The sequence below is a fragment of the Camelus bactrianus genome, chromosome 5 (assembly GCF_048773025.1).
Source record: "Camelus bactrianus isolate YW-2024 breed Bactrian camel chromosome 5, ASM4877302v1, whole genome shotgun sequence".
NCBI lineage: Eukaryota > Metazoa > Chordata > Mammalia > Artiodactyla > Camelidae > Camelus > Camelus bactrianus.
The window spans coordinates 46736104-46754554 of record NC_133543.1 but is presented as its reverse complement, the minus strand read 5'-3'; the positions used below and the strand labels follow the sequence as shown (position 1 = coordinate 46754554).

The 18451-nt window shown below is 37.3% G+C and overlaps 1 protein-coding gene across 7 annotated transcripts in view; it reads left to right on the top strand.

The window, feature by feature from the left end:
* Positions 1-18451, top strand: part of FIGN (fidgetin, microtubule severing factor) — a 120140-nt gene that overhangs the window by 99632 nt on the left and 2057 nt on the right. For 5 of the 7 annotated variants that reach the window (XM_010971390.3, XM_074363792.1, XM_010971387.3 and 2 more), the window contains one exon: positions 11449-18451. This exon is cut by the window's right edge and continues 2057 nt beyond it. In XM_010971390.3, the coding sequence (XP_010969692.1) occupies positions 11457-13703 (2247 nt within the window). In that variant the 5' untranslated portion in view covers positions 11449-11456 and the 3' untranslated portion in view covers positions 13704-18451. Of the gene's footprint in view, positions 1-10656 lie in introns of all 7 variants that reach the window. The other 2 variants (XM_074363793.1, XM_074363791.1) reach the window with 1 other exon arrangement.

Below are 18451 nucleotides of genomic sequence, written 5' to 3'. Positions count from 1 at the left end.
GTAATTGAGAAAATGTGTCAGTATATAATGATATTGTTATTAGGTTTCCTTTTTGAAAAAAAAGTACACATATAAACCTAGACCTCCTAGAAAATGAGTACTCACTTAAGAAAATGAGGGTTACAGTATATTTTGAAGTCATAAATAAGATTTTTAAGTTTTATAAGAATGGAAACTTTTTGAGGTATATGACTTGGTTCAAGCCACAAATAATAAATACCCAGCTAAAGAAAATGTTAAGTAATGCTTATTATATTTGATAAAAATATGTGTACATGCAAGTTAAGTAATTTAGAATGTGCTTTGGATTCTGAGATTATAAATAATAGAGCTAATAAAAGAGATCATTTTTAAGGATAAAAACAATTAAAAAAATCTCTTTCCTTCTCTCTCCCATCTTTCCCCATTTTCTTTATATCCTTTCTGCAACTACAGACATAAAACTTATATACAAATATATAGGCACCTAGATTTGATTTTTCTGTGTAACCTATATGTATTATCTGCAGGGTTCTGGTTTTCCTGTTGTTTAGGGATTTGTGTAAATAGGATGCACACAATATGAAGAGGTAGCAGGAAGATTTGACTTACTTTTTTAACAGAAGCAACTAAAACTAGCAAATTTCACATTAAATTTCTTTCAAATTTTTGCTAACTTAAAAATGTGACTGGGAAAATCTTCCTTCTCCTTAAAGTTATTAGCAAATACTGGAGCTTACCAATAACTGAGGACAATAAGAAGTATAAAATTGCAGAACAATTTTGACCATATAGAAGTAAAATCTTTATAGCTTTTAATTCTATTGACATTACTGAGAGCAACTTTTTAAAACTGCTCTATTAGAGAAAAAATAAGCTGTGTTTATTCACAACGAAGAGCTGGATCAGAATTAATGTAAAATTATATAAGCAAAAGGAGAGGAATCTGTATTTCACGTGATAAATGCCACTGAATCAACCATTTTATTCAATTCAGCCAAAGCCTAAACTTTTTTTTCTTTTAAACATAATGGCGTCATCTATCATAACAGTAGATGAAACTACAGCTGAATATTGTCACAGAGAATACAGTCAGGATGAAATCTGAAGAAACAATTTCTTTGCTTGTGGTCCCTCCTATTGTTAACATTTCCCGGAGGATTACTTTGTTGGGCAGTCCCTCCAGGACAGGAAATGCCATTTCTCTGAGGATGCTGATATTCTCTCTTCTGCTTCTGTCTCATTATGCAGCATTCTTTGTTTTTACAAATGGAAGAGCCAACAGCACTAATGACCGGACTGTCATTCACACTGCACTTTTAACAGTGTTCTGTTTATTTGGAAATTAGAGCATCCCAATTATAGGGGTGCTCAGGTTTATTTCACCGAACCATAAAATGGGGCGAGGTAGGGAGAATGGAGAAGTGAGGGAACTACTGTTGTTTCTAAGAGCTCTTCACTTTTAAGCCTGGATCATGTTGATTGTATTCTAAAGCAGCTTATCTTCATACGTTGTCTTATATGGAAGAAACAACACTAAACCTACCAAAACTCATTTCATATGTACCTTTTCCACTGCCTTCAGATCAAAGTTATTTTCTTCAGGCTGGACTAAATTATACACAGGTCCCAGGAGTGAAGGACACTGAATTAATGCACTATGTCACCCAGCCCTGACTATAGAATATTTTTATCAAAGTCCAAGCACTATTTTGCTATTGCATTAAAAATTAATGCACGAATTGCCAAAAAGAGAAAAATGCATAAACAACCTAAACAGATTTTGTCTGGGTTTTTTGTACACTTTAGAGTCATCTTAAGCAATGAGTTTTTAAGGAGAATGGTTGAAGAGTTGTGTGTGTGTGGATGTATATATATAAATAATATAATTACCCCCTGCCTATTTATGTGAGACAGAACTCCATCTTAAATAAGTAGTCTTAATTATCTATTTTTTTTATGTAAACTGTCTTTTTAGAGTAAGGTTCAAAAGGAACATGAAAAGAAGCTGAATACAAATTCCATCTTACACAAGGTCATGGGGCTTGGGAGATTCTGAATTTGTTTATTGACCTCTGTCAGCATGGTGTGTTGGGCAAAAATGAATGCAGTTCAGCTTAAATATAACTAAATTGAGCTTTGCATTTATATACTTGAAATAGAATAACACATGTAAATAACTATTTACAAATAGCACTATGTATACATAATGATTAACATAACATTTTAGGATTGTGACCGAGGACATTAACCAGCTGTGTTGTAATTCAAGGTTGGTACTGTGCCTGGTTTGTGTTAATTAAAAGTGGAAGTTTATTTTATATGGCACAACAGTATCTTGAAAATCAACTGGAATAACATTAGACTTTTAGGACGATGATAATGTTATCTCAGCAGAGTCCTTTTTTAAAATAAAAATTCAAAACACATAGAAAATGTACAATACTTTTGGCGTCTGGATTTCTCTTTCTGGATCAGTCATACAGGCTGAATACTATGAATCTAGCATGAGGCTTTCAGGTTGTGTTAACCCCATTTATCCCTGCACGCTACAGCTCACCTGTTATTTACACACATAAGAGGGTTGATACTGCAGAACAAGGGGAGTGCTCTGTTGTGACACAGAACATACATATTCATTAGCCCTGGCAGTCCCTACGGACAGGTGTGGTGTGTCCTGATGATCTTTGTATGACAAAAAGAACTGGGGGGAAGGGTAGATGGCCTTAATGGATTGAAAACATATATGGAAAAAGGGAAGGAACGGAATGAGAAATGAAAGGCCATAAAGTAATAACTTTAAAGGTTAACTACAAAGCACTATTTAAACTGATTACAAATTGTCTAAAATCATTCATAGAGGCAGAATAAACAAAATAACATTTGACTTAACATGAGAAAATCAGTCCTCTTGCCCACTAACCCTCAAACTCTTTCCCTTGCAATAGTTGATACCTGATACTAAATACTAAGATTGAGTATGAATCATTTGTATATTTTAAAACCACATATATATGCATAGTATTGTATTCTTTTGAATTAACTATGGTAGGATATACACAGACTTTTGGACACTGTTTTTCACTTGATTTAGATTACTATTAAAAAATTTGTACACATAAACTTCTGTAAAACTACCCCCTGCAAAAAAAAAAAAAAAAAACCCATAAACCTAAACTATAATTTTAAAACATATGAATTTTATATGAGTGTGATTATATGTTCACTTGAATACTTTGATTTGAATATTGGAAATTTTTGGACCCTCCCACAGGAAAAGATAAGTATTTACTCAAATTACGATTATGATTTTCTGTATTATGATTTGCTATAAGTGATAGGCTGTCTTGATCATATATTGAACATAAGTCCAGTGGCCTTAAAGTGATATTTCTTTCATCAGTATAATATGCTTTGCATAAGTGCTTATGCATTCACCCTCATAAATGCAAGTCATTCTCTTATATATGTCCTGCATGTTAAAAATTATGACCTGTGAGACTCATGCATACCAAGTTTCAACTTCAGTATGAAATAGTTATTTTTTTATTTGGTCACATTTTGATGAGTGAATATTTTATTGCTGTGAATAAAATTTAATGCATTTTAGGGAAACTGATTCAGATCATAAGCTACCCACAGATTTAATTAAAGGATGGGGTATATACCATTTTAGTCCAAGTCATAGCCCCTGTTAACACTGAATGCTTGTTTTTTTTAGCTCCAAATAATGACATATAGAACAAGATCAGTTGCTTATCCAGACACCATCTACCCAAGAACTTTCTATAAGAAATAAAAAGCGTAACTTTGGAGTAACTTAAAAGTCTCAAAAGTTGTACTACAGTGCGTGTCTAATAGGGGATGCTTTACTATTAAATGAAGTTTTGGTTGGTGGAATCAGAACCTATGGCCTATTCAGGGAGCACAGTAGGAATGGTGGGGACTGACATGTGGGAAACAGCTAGAAAAAGTATCTAACAAATCAGAACAAAGGGGAAACACTGAAATAGCAGCAATCTAGAATCCAGTTTTTTTAAAGAAATCATTTCTCATTTTACACTGTTGTACTAATGACACTGAATCAGCTAGGAAAATATCACATATTTTCCCTGTGCTTTGAGTTTAAGAGGGCAGGAGTGCATATGATAAATAGTATTTAGAAAAATTTTACTCTAAAGGCACTACTTTTAAAAAAAAATTTAGAGCACTGTACTTGGTAGTTTTCAAGAAAATGTACTTAAGTGAAAAAACTGAAGCTTGAAGCTTCAGAGTGAAGTCATAAATTTAATTGCTTATGTACTATAAAAATACTTGATGTTGTTGTAGGGAGATGGGAGCATCATGACAAAGTGGAGGGGGCATGCCATGTCCAAAGGGGGCAACTGGTCCTCAGATTCAGCCAACTATTACTAGGCAAGAATGAGGTCTAGTGTTGTAAGATCATTCAGCTTATCTAGAAAAAGTGGAAAATATGGAAATACAGATTCTTTTACATAAAGTTGACTGATTTTTAAAACGGCTGGTCAAACAAAACATGGTTATAGGCTGTTTATTGCCTTCAGGCTGTCAGGTGGCAGTATCTCTACGGTAGAGGTTGAGGTATTTAAACTATATTCACTAAGGACTATTCAGCCAGAAATGCCTTTGATTGTTAAAAAGGATTGCTTTAGGCAAATAAGGTAGAATGGGGGGAGGGAGTAATTTGCTGCAAAATGTATTATAATTTGGAGTCTTGAGGTGTGAAAGTGCGATTTAAAGAGAAAAATCTTTGACAGTATTGCTATGTACTTAGAATATCTTATTTTGAGACTTTGGGTTTTGAGATTATCCATAACTGGTTTTTAAACCTCTATAGTTTCTTAGTTGTCATCTCTGCAATGTTGAGTCACAAATAACATTAAAAATAAACAAATACTATAAAAGTGTTTTGAATTTTTGACATCTTTTTGATTAAGGAGATCATGCTCTATGTTTTGCTGAGTATGAAAAAACCTCTATTCCTTTCTTATAACCAACATTCCCACTGGAAAATTTCCTTTTCAGTAGCTGTCCTGAGGTTAAAGAAAAAGTGATTTATAAATTGTAGGAGTGATTTTAGTTTTTTTCTGTCTAGTCAGTTTTGTCTTGTGTTTAATGCACCTCAATGCACCTCTGGCTTTTTTTCAAAATAAAAGCATAACAAGAAATATTTATGTAGCAGTTCACAGTTAGAAAATATTTTCACAAATATTACTGCTTTAGGTAATCTTACTAACAATCCAGTAAGGCATATGATACCATTACTCTCCTTATTTCATAGCTGAAAAAGCTGAATATAATATGCTTATGTGACTTCACCAAGATTAAAACAAATAAGTGATGGCATGAAGCAGAGCCAGTTATCTGATTCTCAAGCTGGGTATATTCACTCTTCAAACAGAATTCTAGTACATTCTTTATGTTTTCTCCAGTCCCTTTCTATCCCAACAATCTACTAATGCCGCCAAATAAAACACTCTGTTAGACAAAATAGTATTCAACCCCACCAACACCATGGTGAGTGAAGTACCAAACTAACTGAGGCTGTCTGGATTGGAGACTGTGTCACTTTAAAGTTCCCTTAATCTCAGAAATCAAAGAGACTAATTTAAGAGAATTTAGAATGTGAAATTATAACGAAGACAGAAAGCTGGAAAAGTTTCATTGTCGGGTAAACAAACAAACAGATTCCCTTGATTTAACTTCTTAGCATTGAACCACAAAGCTTTACACTTAACGGGCCCTCAATTTGTGGACTAATTAAGATTAACAGTCCCTATATCATGTTCAGTTTCTCAAGTTTTTTTTTTCATTTTGATGTTCTACAGATAGAACCCAATTAGATTAAAGAGGATATGTAATCTCTGTGCTTCTTTCCCTCACTTTCCCCCGATACTGCTTTTAGATATGACATCACATTTTCAGGCTAGGGATTATTAGGAAATGGACTGAGGAGGATTTCAGATCAAATGGGTTAGTATAAGTAATAGTAGATGCTGCTGTGTTGGCCTCTTGGCTTATGAGGGTAGGTACTCAGAAAAGAGAATGCTGCTCAGTCTGCGGAAGCACTGCAGTTGGTCATCACTCCCCTTGAAGGATAATGGAAAGCAGCTATTGCATAGGGCCCGTTCTCAGTACCAGGAAGTTTGTAGCCCTCGCTCAGAAGGTTTTTCTTTTTTGGAGGGGAGGGTACAGCTCAAGTGGTACAGCGCATGCTTAGTATGCACAAGGTGCTGGCTTCAATCCCCAGTACCTCCAATAAAAATAAATAAATGAGCCTAATTACCTCCCCCCCCCACCAAAAATAAAACTAAAAACAGAAATCTTTAATTTTTTAGCCATGAATTTTCAACTCTCTGCTTGAAATTCTGAATGCTGTGTGTGTGAGTTCAGCCATTTCCTACCTAGGAGATGATCGATCTGTGGTGTTATTAGGGGGCTATAATATTATAATTACTTTACTGTATTTACCCCAGTAGTGATTTTTTCTAGAGAGAACCTTTTTAAGTATGGTGTTTAAAATATATTTTAGAAAATGATAATGAAAGGTTCAGAGGTACGATAGCCCAAAGGAGCCTAATAGGTGTAGCGATGTTGTGCAGGCCCGTGTGAGAGCTGTGCAGCTTTCCTAGAGCAAGGCCGCCATGCCTGCAGGTGTTTGCCTCAGGTCCCTGCCCTTAGGAAATCTGAGAAGAACCTACAAATGAAGGCAGAGTCCCTCGCAGCCAGAATTACCCTATGGGAACCTTGTGGAAGAGAGCAGCATTTTTAGACATCATGAACTGCTGAGTAGCATACGTGTGTTAGGGGTGGGGGTGGGGCAGTTAGTGCCTTAGATTAACATTTCCAGGAATGTGTGCTAAAAATAGATTCTAGAAGACAGTCTTTTATTCCTAGTTTCTTCCTATTCTGAAAGTTGTTTCTATGTCCTTCATTTTTCTATATAACAGTTTCTTTATCATTTTGAAGCTGTGACACAACTTTGAAGGATGTCACAGTTAGTTTCGTTTTCTTAATAGTTAAAGAGCAAAATGGAGGAAGTAAAGCAATGAGGCAGCAACCCCTAGTCGTTAAACCTAAGTTGTAAAATGGCCAGTAATGGTAAGAATGGAAAATGTTATCCAAATTGTCGAGTTCTATGGGAAATATAGACTTGTTCATTTATATACACCCAAATTCACCATGTAACAATAAATTAACAAAATGCTCAGGCATTTTTACTGTAGAGTCTGTCCTTGTGTAACACTTCTGTTAAAGTATTTTAAAAGCAATTTTCTATTAAATTACAAATTTTAAAAACAAACACATTACATTGTGAAATTTGCCAGCTGTACTAAGAATTTTCAGATCCTTTCAAAAATAAAAATTCATGTTTTGGAACAATTCTTCAATTATCTTGAAGAACTTTTTCTTTCCACTGTTTTCTGAATTTTTATTGTACCTATTTAAGCTATTTCTAAACAGTAGTGGGAGTTATTGTTCTGGAGTCATGTTTCTAATTAAGTTAAAGTAGTATTGTTTCTGAGGTTTTTCTCTTCATGTTCCAAAAACTATATAAAAGCTGTTTCTAAAACCCATCGTATTATTTGGGTGCCAAGTTAAGTGACATGCATGTGCTGCTTCTTACTCAAAGAAAACAGCGATATAATCAAAGGGAGCTAGGTTTTTTGTTCAAAGAACATTTGGCTCTATGTTTTTCTTCCATTTCACATCAGAAATATCACCACCAATAAATAGAACAATAACAACAACAACAACAAAAACAAAAACAAATTTAGTTCTATTTCCAATTAGTATTAAATTCAAGAAACTAATGAGGAAGCTCTTTGTGTTTCCAAGGCCTGGACAATCTCCTGAATGCTGGCTTCTCCAGCTCCTACTAATATTAGGAACTAGCTTATGGTTTAACTTTTAATTTACAGTTTCAAATACTATGAATGATTTTAAAGCACTGGATAAATACTCATGTTTCAGGAGATGTGAATAATTCTGTTCCTTTAAGGTTATTTAATGAAAGCTCAATCTTAACTTTTGTAGCCTTGCAGAAGTTGTTATTTAGTATGCATCAGTAAATACACTTTCAATTATCTTGGTAAGCTGGTAAGCACATCCAGAAATAGCATGAGAATCAAAAGGCAGTGGTGTATCCAGTAATTACTGCAAATAAATAATTTTGATAAATAGGATCTTTGCTTAATTTCAGATGAAACAGAAATCTTACGGAATTTAATTAGTCTTGCTAGAGTTAAACTATGCAGAAATACCCAGTGAAAATGGTCAACCTGTTTTATTTAAATTTTATATTCCTGTCTTTTACAGTGATTATAACTTACTGAAATGATTTTGCGCATAGTTTTTGCAAATGATTAGTTTATAAGGAAAATTTTATGTCAATACTGGTGAAAGCTGCCCTTTCTGGTTGCTTTTTTAAAGAATTACTCTAAAGCAAAAGCCGTTCCTTTTTTATTTTTTTACTGGACACTTAAAAAAATCATATTCGTTATGTTTATTTGTTAAATGTTACATATATAATGCCAACAATGGCTTGGCTTAGCTCAGCTAACTGAAAGGAAGCCAGACTCTTTGATGGGAGTGTGTGTGTGTGGGGGGGGGGTAAATTTCATTGCTTGTCACTTCTAAATTATTTTTGGAGACCTTGTTTCAAGACATTTATTCATGTTTTTTCTGTATCAGTCTAATCAAATTCTTACTCATAGCATATGTGAGTTCTTATTTTCTCAACTCTGTATTTTGATAATCTTTTAAAGAAAAAAAATCCTAATAGAAATTCCCTGGAAATAATTTACAGTACTAATGAATTTGTAGGTCTTTTAGACAGTTCTACATTACAGTCACATTAATATTCTCTCCTTTTTATAAGGCTTGAAGTAAATCCCATGACACTAGAAGAATTTAGATACTGATTACTTGCGATTGGTTCCTGGTGATTTGCTCTTAATAATTTCCAGTTGAATTTAATGAAAGTATGATTCCTGAAATGCTGCTTCATTAAAATTGCATCTTTTCCCCTTTAAGTGTGGTCTCGGTCATTTCACCCATTTTGCGGTGTGTTTTCCTCCCCCTTAAAAAGTAATGATTGAAAAAGCAGAAACAATTAAGAATATCACTTTAGTTCTTCCTAGAAGGCCCCTCAGAGTTTCTCTGAGTGAAATGATGCAAGCTGCACTTCACTAGGATTTTATGTTCTTTCCAACTGATGAGATTATTTTTAAAAATAGAGTTTTAAAAGAGAAACATATAAAGATTTTGGGGGAGGTGAGGGAATGGAAAGTAAAGAATCTGTTGCATATACAAGAGAAGTAAGGTGTTTAGTGTCTTTAGTTTAAAATATATATATATGTATGTATAAAGCTTGATTAAGTTATACAGTGCAGCATTCAGACTTAATTTAACTGAGATGGTGATTTGCAAATGAATATCTACATGGATCCTTTTTAAAAATCCAAATGCAAATGAGTACAACTGCAGTAAAATATATTTGCAAATGAATCCTGTTGCTTTATTCATTTATTGTGTAATTACTGCAATCCTTCCCACCTTGTTTTCAGTATTTCTTAATCATTAAGTCGGAAGCATGACAGCAGTGCCAGCCCTGGCATGATTCTCTTTGACTAAAACCTTGTAAATTAACACAATTAGCACAGCATCATCCTGCTAATTAACTTCCAGTGTCTGGTGCAGTGGTTTTGCAAACAAGGAAGAGGGAGTCAGAAGGGAATCAACATGCCATTCTGTTACCAAACTCTGTGCTATGTTCAGTTTAGCTCAGTAAGTCAAAGCTGGCCATGTCAGAAGCCAGAGTCAGGCAATGAAGAGCTAAAGGGATTGGAGGAGGAAAGCAGAAGCGGGTAGGAGCTGTCAAAATAAGACTGCGGTAATTCAGAAGGGAGCTGATGCCACAGATGCTTCATTTAGACCAGGCCTCCTTCCTAGCAAGGAATCTCTGCCAGAGGCACAAGACAGTTTGCAAAATTCACTTAGGGTAATACAAAGGAGATTAAGGCGGCCTGCTTAATACAGCTGTACCAGAATAGGAAGTGTTCGAACCAAGCAGAGATTAGGACGAGTCAGCACTGGAAAATAGAACAGGGTTCCAGTGCTCTTCTGTGACTAACTATATGTGAGTCCTCTAGGGTACATTATAAATCCCTTTGGGTACTGATTTCCTAATCTGGGAAATAAGGTAATTTCTAAGGTCTCTCCTTAAACTGCAAAAGTCAAATGAATCTGATTCTAACTGCTTCATATTGTCTCTTAAAGGAGAAAATACTCTTGTTGTATAGTTTGATACGCAGTCACCTTGTTTCAGCCAGTAATCTAGCAGATGACAGAGTTACACATAGCATCTCACTCTGTAGTTGTGTCTTCGACTTCATGCCACACACTGCTTCCCATAAATGTAAAGAGTTAGAATCCAGATTCTCTGTTACTATCTTCCCTTTTACCTTCTTCCTTCCTCTCTCTTATCTCTACCACCCCCACTTCTCTCCCCATAAATATATATATATATATATATATCTCCTCCCCTCTTAGTACCTTGGAGGCTGTAAGACTGAGGGAAGGATGATAAGAGAAGGAGGGAGAATGCTAGCTAGAAGACCGGCAGACAAGTGATGCTTGTTTTTTTTTTTTCAGAGTCTCAACAACAGAACTGAGAGGCAGAAAGGAGCCAGTTGTAATTCATACCGAGTTGTAGGCTTTGTGCGATGAAAGCGATGGAGCGCTGCCTGGGAGATTGCTTTGCTGCACTCCACGAAGCAGATTTGAAACTGTCGTGGACCACTTTAGATGAGAGTTGGATTATGGAATGACCTGCTATGTCTGTGTCATATTGTTCTGTGCAGGGAGCATTATACTGTGCTAACTAGGTGTTCAGTACCAAATAAGAGAGGTATCCTAGATGTGATCTGTCAGCTGTGTCTCATTTTTATATTGGTTAAAATATAAAACAGAAACAGTGATGTGAAGAGACAGACCAGCTAGATTTTACACATATTAATACTATCATGTGCTGGATATTTTAAATGTGTGCATATTCTACTGTAAGAACCTGTGATTGAATTCTAATTTGACAGGAATGTGTGTGTACATATATATGTGTTTCTATGTGTGTGTAGCAAGTAACTTTACAGGCTTAGCAGAGATAAATTTGCTTCTTACTTAAAAATGGGAGGAAAAAAAAGTAGGTCTTCTACAGTTTTCATTTAAATTCAGTTTACTTTTTATACAGGGCTGAAATTCAGTCCCTTTTAAAGTGTGTGCATCGTAGAGACCGTAATAGGTATTATAAGCTGTAGAAATCCTTTATATTGTTGACATCATTGGTGGAAAATAACAGGTAACAAAAGAAATTGTGGGGAAAAAGCTTTAACAGTTCTGATGAGTATCTAAGTAAATTAGCTTTCCCCTCTCCCCCCAAATCCTTAGGCTTGAAGATGCAGTGGACGCCGGAGCATGCCCAGTGGCCAGAACAGCACTTTGACATCACCTCCACCACTCGGTCTCCTGCCCACAAAGTTGAAGCCTACAGAGGTCATTTGCAGCGCACCTACCAGTATGCCTGGGCAAATGATGACATATCTGCTCTGACTGCATCCAACCTACTAAAAAAATATGCAGAGAAGTATTCTGGCATTTTGGAAGGCCCTGTGGACCGACCTGTACTCAGCAACTACTCAGATGCACCATCAGGACTGGTGAACGGTCGGAAAAACGAAGGCGAACCCTGGCAGCCTTCCTTAAATTCAGACGCTGTTTATCCCATGAACTGTGTTCCAGATGTTATCACTGCCAGCAAAGCTGGAGTCAGTTCAGCCCTCCCTCCAGCAGATGTCTCTGCAAGTATAGGGAGCTCTCCTGGGGTGGCCAGCAACCTGACAGAACCTAGTTATTCGAGTAGTACCTGTGGAAGCCACACTGTACCTAGTCTTCATACAGGGCTCCCATCTCAGGAATATGCCCCGGGATACAATGGCTCATATCTGCATTCTGCTTACAGTAGCCAGCCAGCACCTGCACTTCCTTCCCCACATCCGTCCCCTTTGCATAGCTCTGGGCTCCTACAGCCACCACCACCACCTCCTCCGCCACCAGCCCTGGTCCCAGGCTACAATGGGACTTCTAACCTCTCCAGTTACAGCTACCCCTCTGCTAGCTATCCTCCTCAGACTGCTGTGGGATCTGGGTACAGCCCTGGGGGTGCTCCCCCTCCTCCTTCAGCATACCTGCCTTCAGGAATTCCTGCTCCCACCCCCCTGCCCCCCACCACTGTTCCTGGCTACACCTACCAGGGTCACGGTTTGACGCCTATCGCACCCTCGGCTCTGACAAACAGTTCGGCTAGTTCTCTCAAAAGGAAAGCTTTCTATATGGCAGGGCAAGGAGACATGGACTCCAGTTATGGAAATTACAGCTATGGCCAACAGAGATCTACACAGAGTCCTATGTACAGAATGCCCGACAACAGCATTTCAAACTCAAATCGGGGGAATGGCTTTGACAGAAGTGCTGAAACATCATCCTTAGCATTTAAGCCAACGAAGCAGCTAATGTCCTCTGAACAGCAAAGGAAATTCAGCAGTCAGTCCAGTAGGGCTCTGACCCCTCCTTCCTATAGTACTGCTAAAAATTCATTGGGATCAAGATCCAGTGAATCCTTTGGGAAGTACACGTCGCCAGTAATGAGTGAGCATGGGGACGAGCACAGGCAGCTCCTCTCTCACCCAATGCAAGGTCCTGGACTCCGTGCAGCTACCTCATCCAACCACTCTGTGGACGAGCAACTGAAGAATACTGACACGCACCTCATTGACCTGGTAACCAATGAGATTATCACCCAAGGACCACCAGTGGACTGGAATGACATTGCTGGTCTTGACCTGGTAAAGGCTGTCATTAAAGAGGAGGTTTTATGGCCAGTGTTGAGGTCAGATGCATTCAGTGGGCTGACTGCCTTACCTCGGAGCATCCTTTTCTTTGGACCTCGGGGAACAGGCAAAACATTATTGGGCAGATGCATAGCTAGTCAGCTGGGGGCCACATTTTTCAAAATCGCTGGTTCTGGACTTGTCGCCAAGTGGTTAGGAGAAGCAGAGAAAATTATCCATGCCTCTTTCCTTGTGGCCAGATGTCGCCAGCCCTCAGTGATTTTTGTTAGTGACATTGACATGCTTCTCTCCTCTCAAGTGAGTGAGGAACACAGTCCAGTCAGTCGGATGAGAACCGAATTTCTGATGCAGCTGGACACTGTACTAACTTCAGCTGAGGACCAAATCGTAGTAATTTGTGCCACCAGTAAACCAGAAGAAATAGATGAATCTCTTCGGAGGTACTTCATGAAACGACTTTTAATCCCACTTCCTGACAGCACAGCGAGGCACCAGATCATAGTACAACTGCTCTCACAGCACAATTACTGTCTCAATGACAAGGAGTTTGCACTGCTTGTCCAGCGCACAGAAGGCTTTTCTGGACTAGATGTGGCTCATTTGTGTCAGGAAGCAGCAGTGGGCCCCCTCCATGCCATGCCAGCCACAGACCTTTCAGCCATTATGCCCAGCCAGTTGAGGCCCATTACATATCAAGACTTTGAAAATGCTTTCTGCAAGATTCAGCCTAGCATATCTCAAAAAGAGCTTGATATGTATGTTGAATGGAACAAAATGTTTGGTTGCAGTCAGTGATAACTTCATTAAAAAAAAAGTCATGAATGTTGGCACACACACATAAAACCTGCTACATAGGGTATAGAGCCCCTTTCCAGTAGTGTTTAAATCGCAAAGGGTACTGGGGAAGAAGACGATTAAGTTGCATCTTTAGCGTCAGGGTAGATTTGGAGGAGAAAATGCATCCAACGAGAGCTTCTGATTTGAAAGCCCCAGATGACAGAAAGCATCTGCTGATGTTCATTCGGTTCAAGCTAGACAACACTCACCAAGGAGCAAGGTGCAAGTGTGTTGATTTCAGAAGGACATGAACCTCGTGTGTTGATTCCATTCTGCTGTTCTCGAGATTTAGTTGCTGTCAAGTGCCTGGAGTGGTGCTTTCTTTTTTGTTTGCCTCACAATTACATTGGTGGCATGTGCTAATATAAAGAGCTTTAACTTCAAACATTATTGGACTAAAGAGATGAACAGTTGTGTTACGACAGAAAACCAGATTTTTGCCATTTTAAGAGCAACAGTATTCCTCAATCCTGTCTGTTCTGCAGTATTAAGCTAAGAACAGGTAAAACAGGGTAACGGTAATCTGGACCTTAATTTCTGCAGTTCATTTCTTTTAATGTTCTTGTCTGCAAAAACTCAGGAAAGTGATTGTGATTTGTACAGTACCTCAAAGGAATGTGTTGAAAGCACTATGTACTGCTGAGAGTAATGGGATAGGCTTCAATGTTACTTTATATTAAAATGTATGTTTACCTCAACGATTGGAAAATAGCAAGGAAAATTACTTTGAATGTATCTGGAAAAATACTGACGTGTGATACAACTGAATATTTACGATTTAAAGTAGAAACGGAAGGATTTTTTTTTAAAGGTTCTTTCACTAATTATGGGGAATTAACCAGAGCAGAATAATTCTTTGTCAATAACTGCAAGAGTTCTTCGTACATTGCTCCTTGAAAATGAAGTGTAAATGTTCTTAAAAGGTACACTGGTTAATGGAAAGCTACTTATTCAGTTTGTGTTAGTGTCTAGAACAGTCAGCCACAAGACCTGTTTAGGAACCTGAAAGTCAGTACCTAAAAACTAGGACTGCCTTTTCCTGCAGACATGGTAATGGTGGTGGTGGTGGTTTGCAAGTTCTCTCGGAAAACTGCTGGGAATGGTGTCATTCTTTTCACTATAATCTAGCTTATAGGCTTGCCGTGCTGTTTGACAGAATGCAGAAGATAGCAACCAAAACAAACAAGCAAACAAATAATTACAAAAACAACCAACCAACTTATATATATATCCGCAAAGAACATCTACATCCCCCCCCCTTCTTTTTGACTCTTCTTTTGTCAGTGCAATTCTGCTTCTCATTTTGAAATCTTCTGGGCTGTAGTGCTCCCACATTCATTTCTACCTCAGTTTTGTTACATTTCTCTTGGATAGTCAAGTAGAAAATTAGAAGTGGACACCACACACACACACACACAATATAGCATGCCAAACATGTTACTTTGTTTTCTTCCATCTTTTCCCATAAATCTAGTTTCCAAAAAACATCAGTCTCATGCTTACTTCTACCCAAGTCCACCCCCACCCCAACAGTATATGTGGCATTTTTCTTAATTTCCCATTCCTCTCCTGCTCCCCACCAAGTTGTTCTTTGTATCCTTTAATGCTTTATGTGCAACTTTTCATTGCTAGCTGACTGATGTTTGGCAAGGCCTCTGAACAGACACAGTGTAGGCTGTAGCTTTCCAAAGCCTCTGCCCGTGCATAAGCAGAACAGCCTGGCTTTTTGAATGTATTTTTCCTGTTTTTTTTTTTTCCCTCTTCCTTTTTTTTAGTTGAGAGATGCAGTAACAGAACTGTTGCAAAGCACTGGCATTTTATGTATTCAAAAAGTGATGTACATTTTTAAAAATTTTAAATAAATGCAATGAGAAGCCCCAAGAAAGGTCTTTCTGTTTTGTTTTCCTTCAAAAATTTTTACTGATTTCATCCACAATGTCAAATTCTCTGAGACACTTAACATAGAGAAAGCATTGAAGGACTTCATGATAGTTCTGAAATTTTATGATGCTTGATCTATACTCCCCTTTTTTCTTATTTTTCTTGTTGCTAAAAACTGAGCAAATGAATCAGAATTTAATTTACTATGATTTTCTATCAATTAAGACTGTTCCTACATATAGATATTCCATATTAAAAAGCAGTGCCTTTCATTAAGGATACAAAAAATAATTTTTAAGTATGTCCTCTGCTTTCCGCAAGTGAATCAGCACTACAGCTGTGTTCTGGCTCTACCCTGTACACGTCCCTTACTATAAGGAAATTCTAATATCCCCATTAACTTGTAGGTTCATATTGATCTCACTGACAAGTTTGCTTTTGCACAGTGCTGACCTATTTTCCATCCTTTAGACATCACATTTTCACTTCCACCAACTTGCTGTGTTCACTTAAAAGCAACTGGCAAGTTTTGACAAACCCAATCTTATTTAGACAACTTTGGCGAATCCAGTATTTACCCACATTTTTGTGGCTAGTAAGAGTTAATGCCAAATATATGACTGCACTATTGTGTTTTACACTCATTTATAAAACTGAAAATAAAGTCATGCATTATTGCTTTTAGCTTTATATGACTTAAAAATTACTTTGAGGTATGAGTGGTCAAAAATCCGTGTATTTAGGCAGAAGCTGAAGTGTGTGAATTTCATTTAGCCTCACGGATTCTAGGGTTTGATTTCTTAGGAAATCGGGCATGCTGAAGAAATGAAGATCTGTTGGGGGAGATAAGGCTGACCTTGGAGTAGGTAGTGCTCTCCTGTGAGTCTTTGATTCTGCATGGCAGCATTAGGAGCTCTTCTATGGAGCAGCCTAATAATGAGGTCTTTTCTGACCATCCTTTCTGGAGCTTGGGGTGGGAGTGGGGTACCACATCCTGAGAAGTGAATGTGTACAATCAGTGATAGTACAACTGAGTAATCAGGGCTCATACTCTCGGCCTCTTTTTGACTGCTAAGAATTTGAAGAAGGCTACTAATGAAGGTAAGGTAATGAGCCAGTCCAAATCCCTTGCCGTCTGGCCAGGGGATTTAAGCCAGTCCACTTAACAGCCTCTATTCCCTTCTTCACAACTGCAATCACATTTCCAACAGGGACAAAAAGGAACTGAAGGAAACTACTTCAGTAGAAGGATCAATAGAAATTCAAGAGGTAGTTCATAATGACCTTATGTGTGACACGAATGGAAATACTCTACACTTCTGGCATGCTTCTCACCAAAATATTTAGAACATTAGTGACAATATAGAAAACTTTGCTGACTGAGCTGATCAATGGAATGTGAAGGCAGTATACTTTAAGGCTATTTACTTTCACACAGAATGTTTATCTATTAGTCAGTTTATATTCTACTCAAATGCAGATAGACGGGTATAATGTTTTCTTGTGCATTTGAAACCTATCAAGGAGAAAATAAACCATTCCACTAAAATACAGAGGCGAAACACCATCTGGGCAAGTGATAAAAGCTATCCAGAGGCTATGCTATGTAAAATAGCAAGGTCAAATTACATCGGTTGCATAGTACTTGGCTATGCAATTTTCAAAAGAATACATCCAAAAAAGTCCAAATTAATTCCCACAATAGGTCTTTGTAAATTTAAATATATTTGTGGGTTGGAAAATATGTTTTAGAGGCATTTAGAGTTTCTCTGAAAATGTGTCCAACTCCAAGCAGAAAGATACTTCTATAATCCCATTTTCATGTTTTTTAGCAAGAATTGGGTATCATGATCATTGAAACTATTTTGCAAAGTGAAAGGGACACGGTTTGTTGAATTATTGAGGCCACTAAAGTAAAGTTCTAATATATATATATATATAAAATTAGTGTGTATGATGTGTCTGTGTGTGTGCTGTTTTCACCACCAACTATTTGAACTTTAAAACTGTCTATTTTACATTATTCAGAAGCAACTGGTTGCTTCCTCTTCATATATGCAGAGATATATATACATGACCACTTAACAATTCAAAGTGTTTTAATATGTTTTTTCTTTTGAAAAGTAAAGCCTTCAGTTGTTGAATCACCTCCTGATTTTCATATGAAGCACATTAGCAAACATGGAGCTATTAGTATTTCAGAATTCAAACCGGCTGTACTTGTGACTAACCCACACATGCACTGAAGCTCACACTCTGCTAAGACCTCTGGTTGACATTCGATTTTGAACCTGCCAGATGCATTTGTGTGAACCAGGGATACTGCATCTTTAATGAACAAGTCTCTCCTCTTTCCCCTGTTTTTAAATACAACACAAGCAGTGTAGCACTAGGCACTGCAATTGTCAAAGACAATTAGACTGAAAGCAGGAAAATTTCACCTCCCTGTCTCAGTGATATGTAGAATGTCGGCAGCATGGGTCAGCCTTGCCACAGAGTTGTGTGAGAATATATGAATCAATCCTATAGAATGTTAAATATTTATAAAATGGTTCTGTTGTACACCAAGGTTGGGAGCACATTCATTCTTTCTTGTTGTCTTACAATACAAAAAAGGCTAAAGTTTATTTCCAGGCTTAAAACTCATTCATTCTTTCTCTCTTTCTCTCTCTCTCTCTCTCTCTCTCATGTGTGTGGCTGTGTGTGTGTGTGTCTGTGCGTGTGTTTCCTTGTGGATTATATACAGTTGTTAGAGAATATTCATTTCGTTTTTTTTTCTTTTTTCATCTGACGTATATTCAAACATTGTTCTTTATAACCATTTC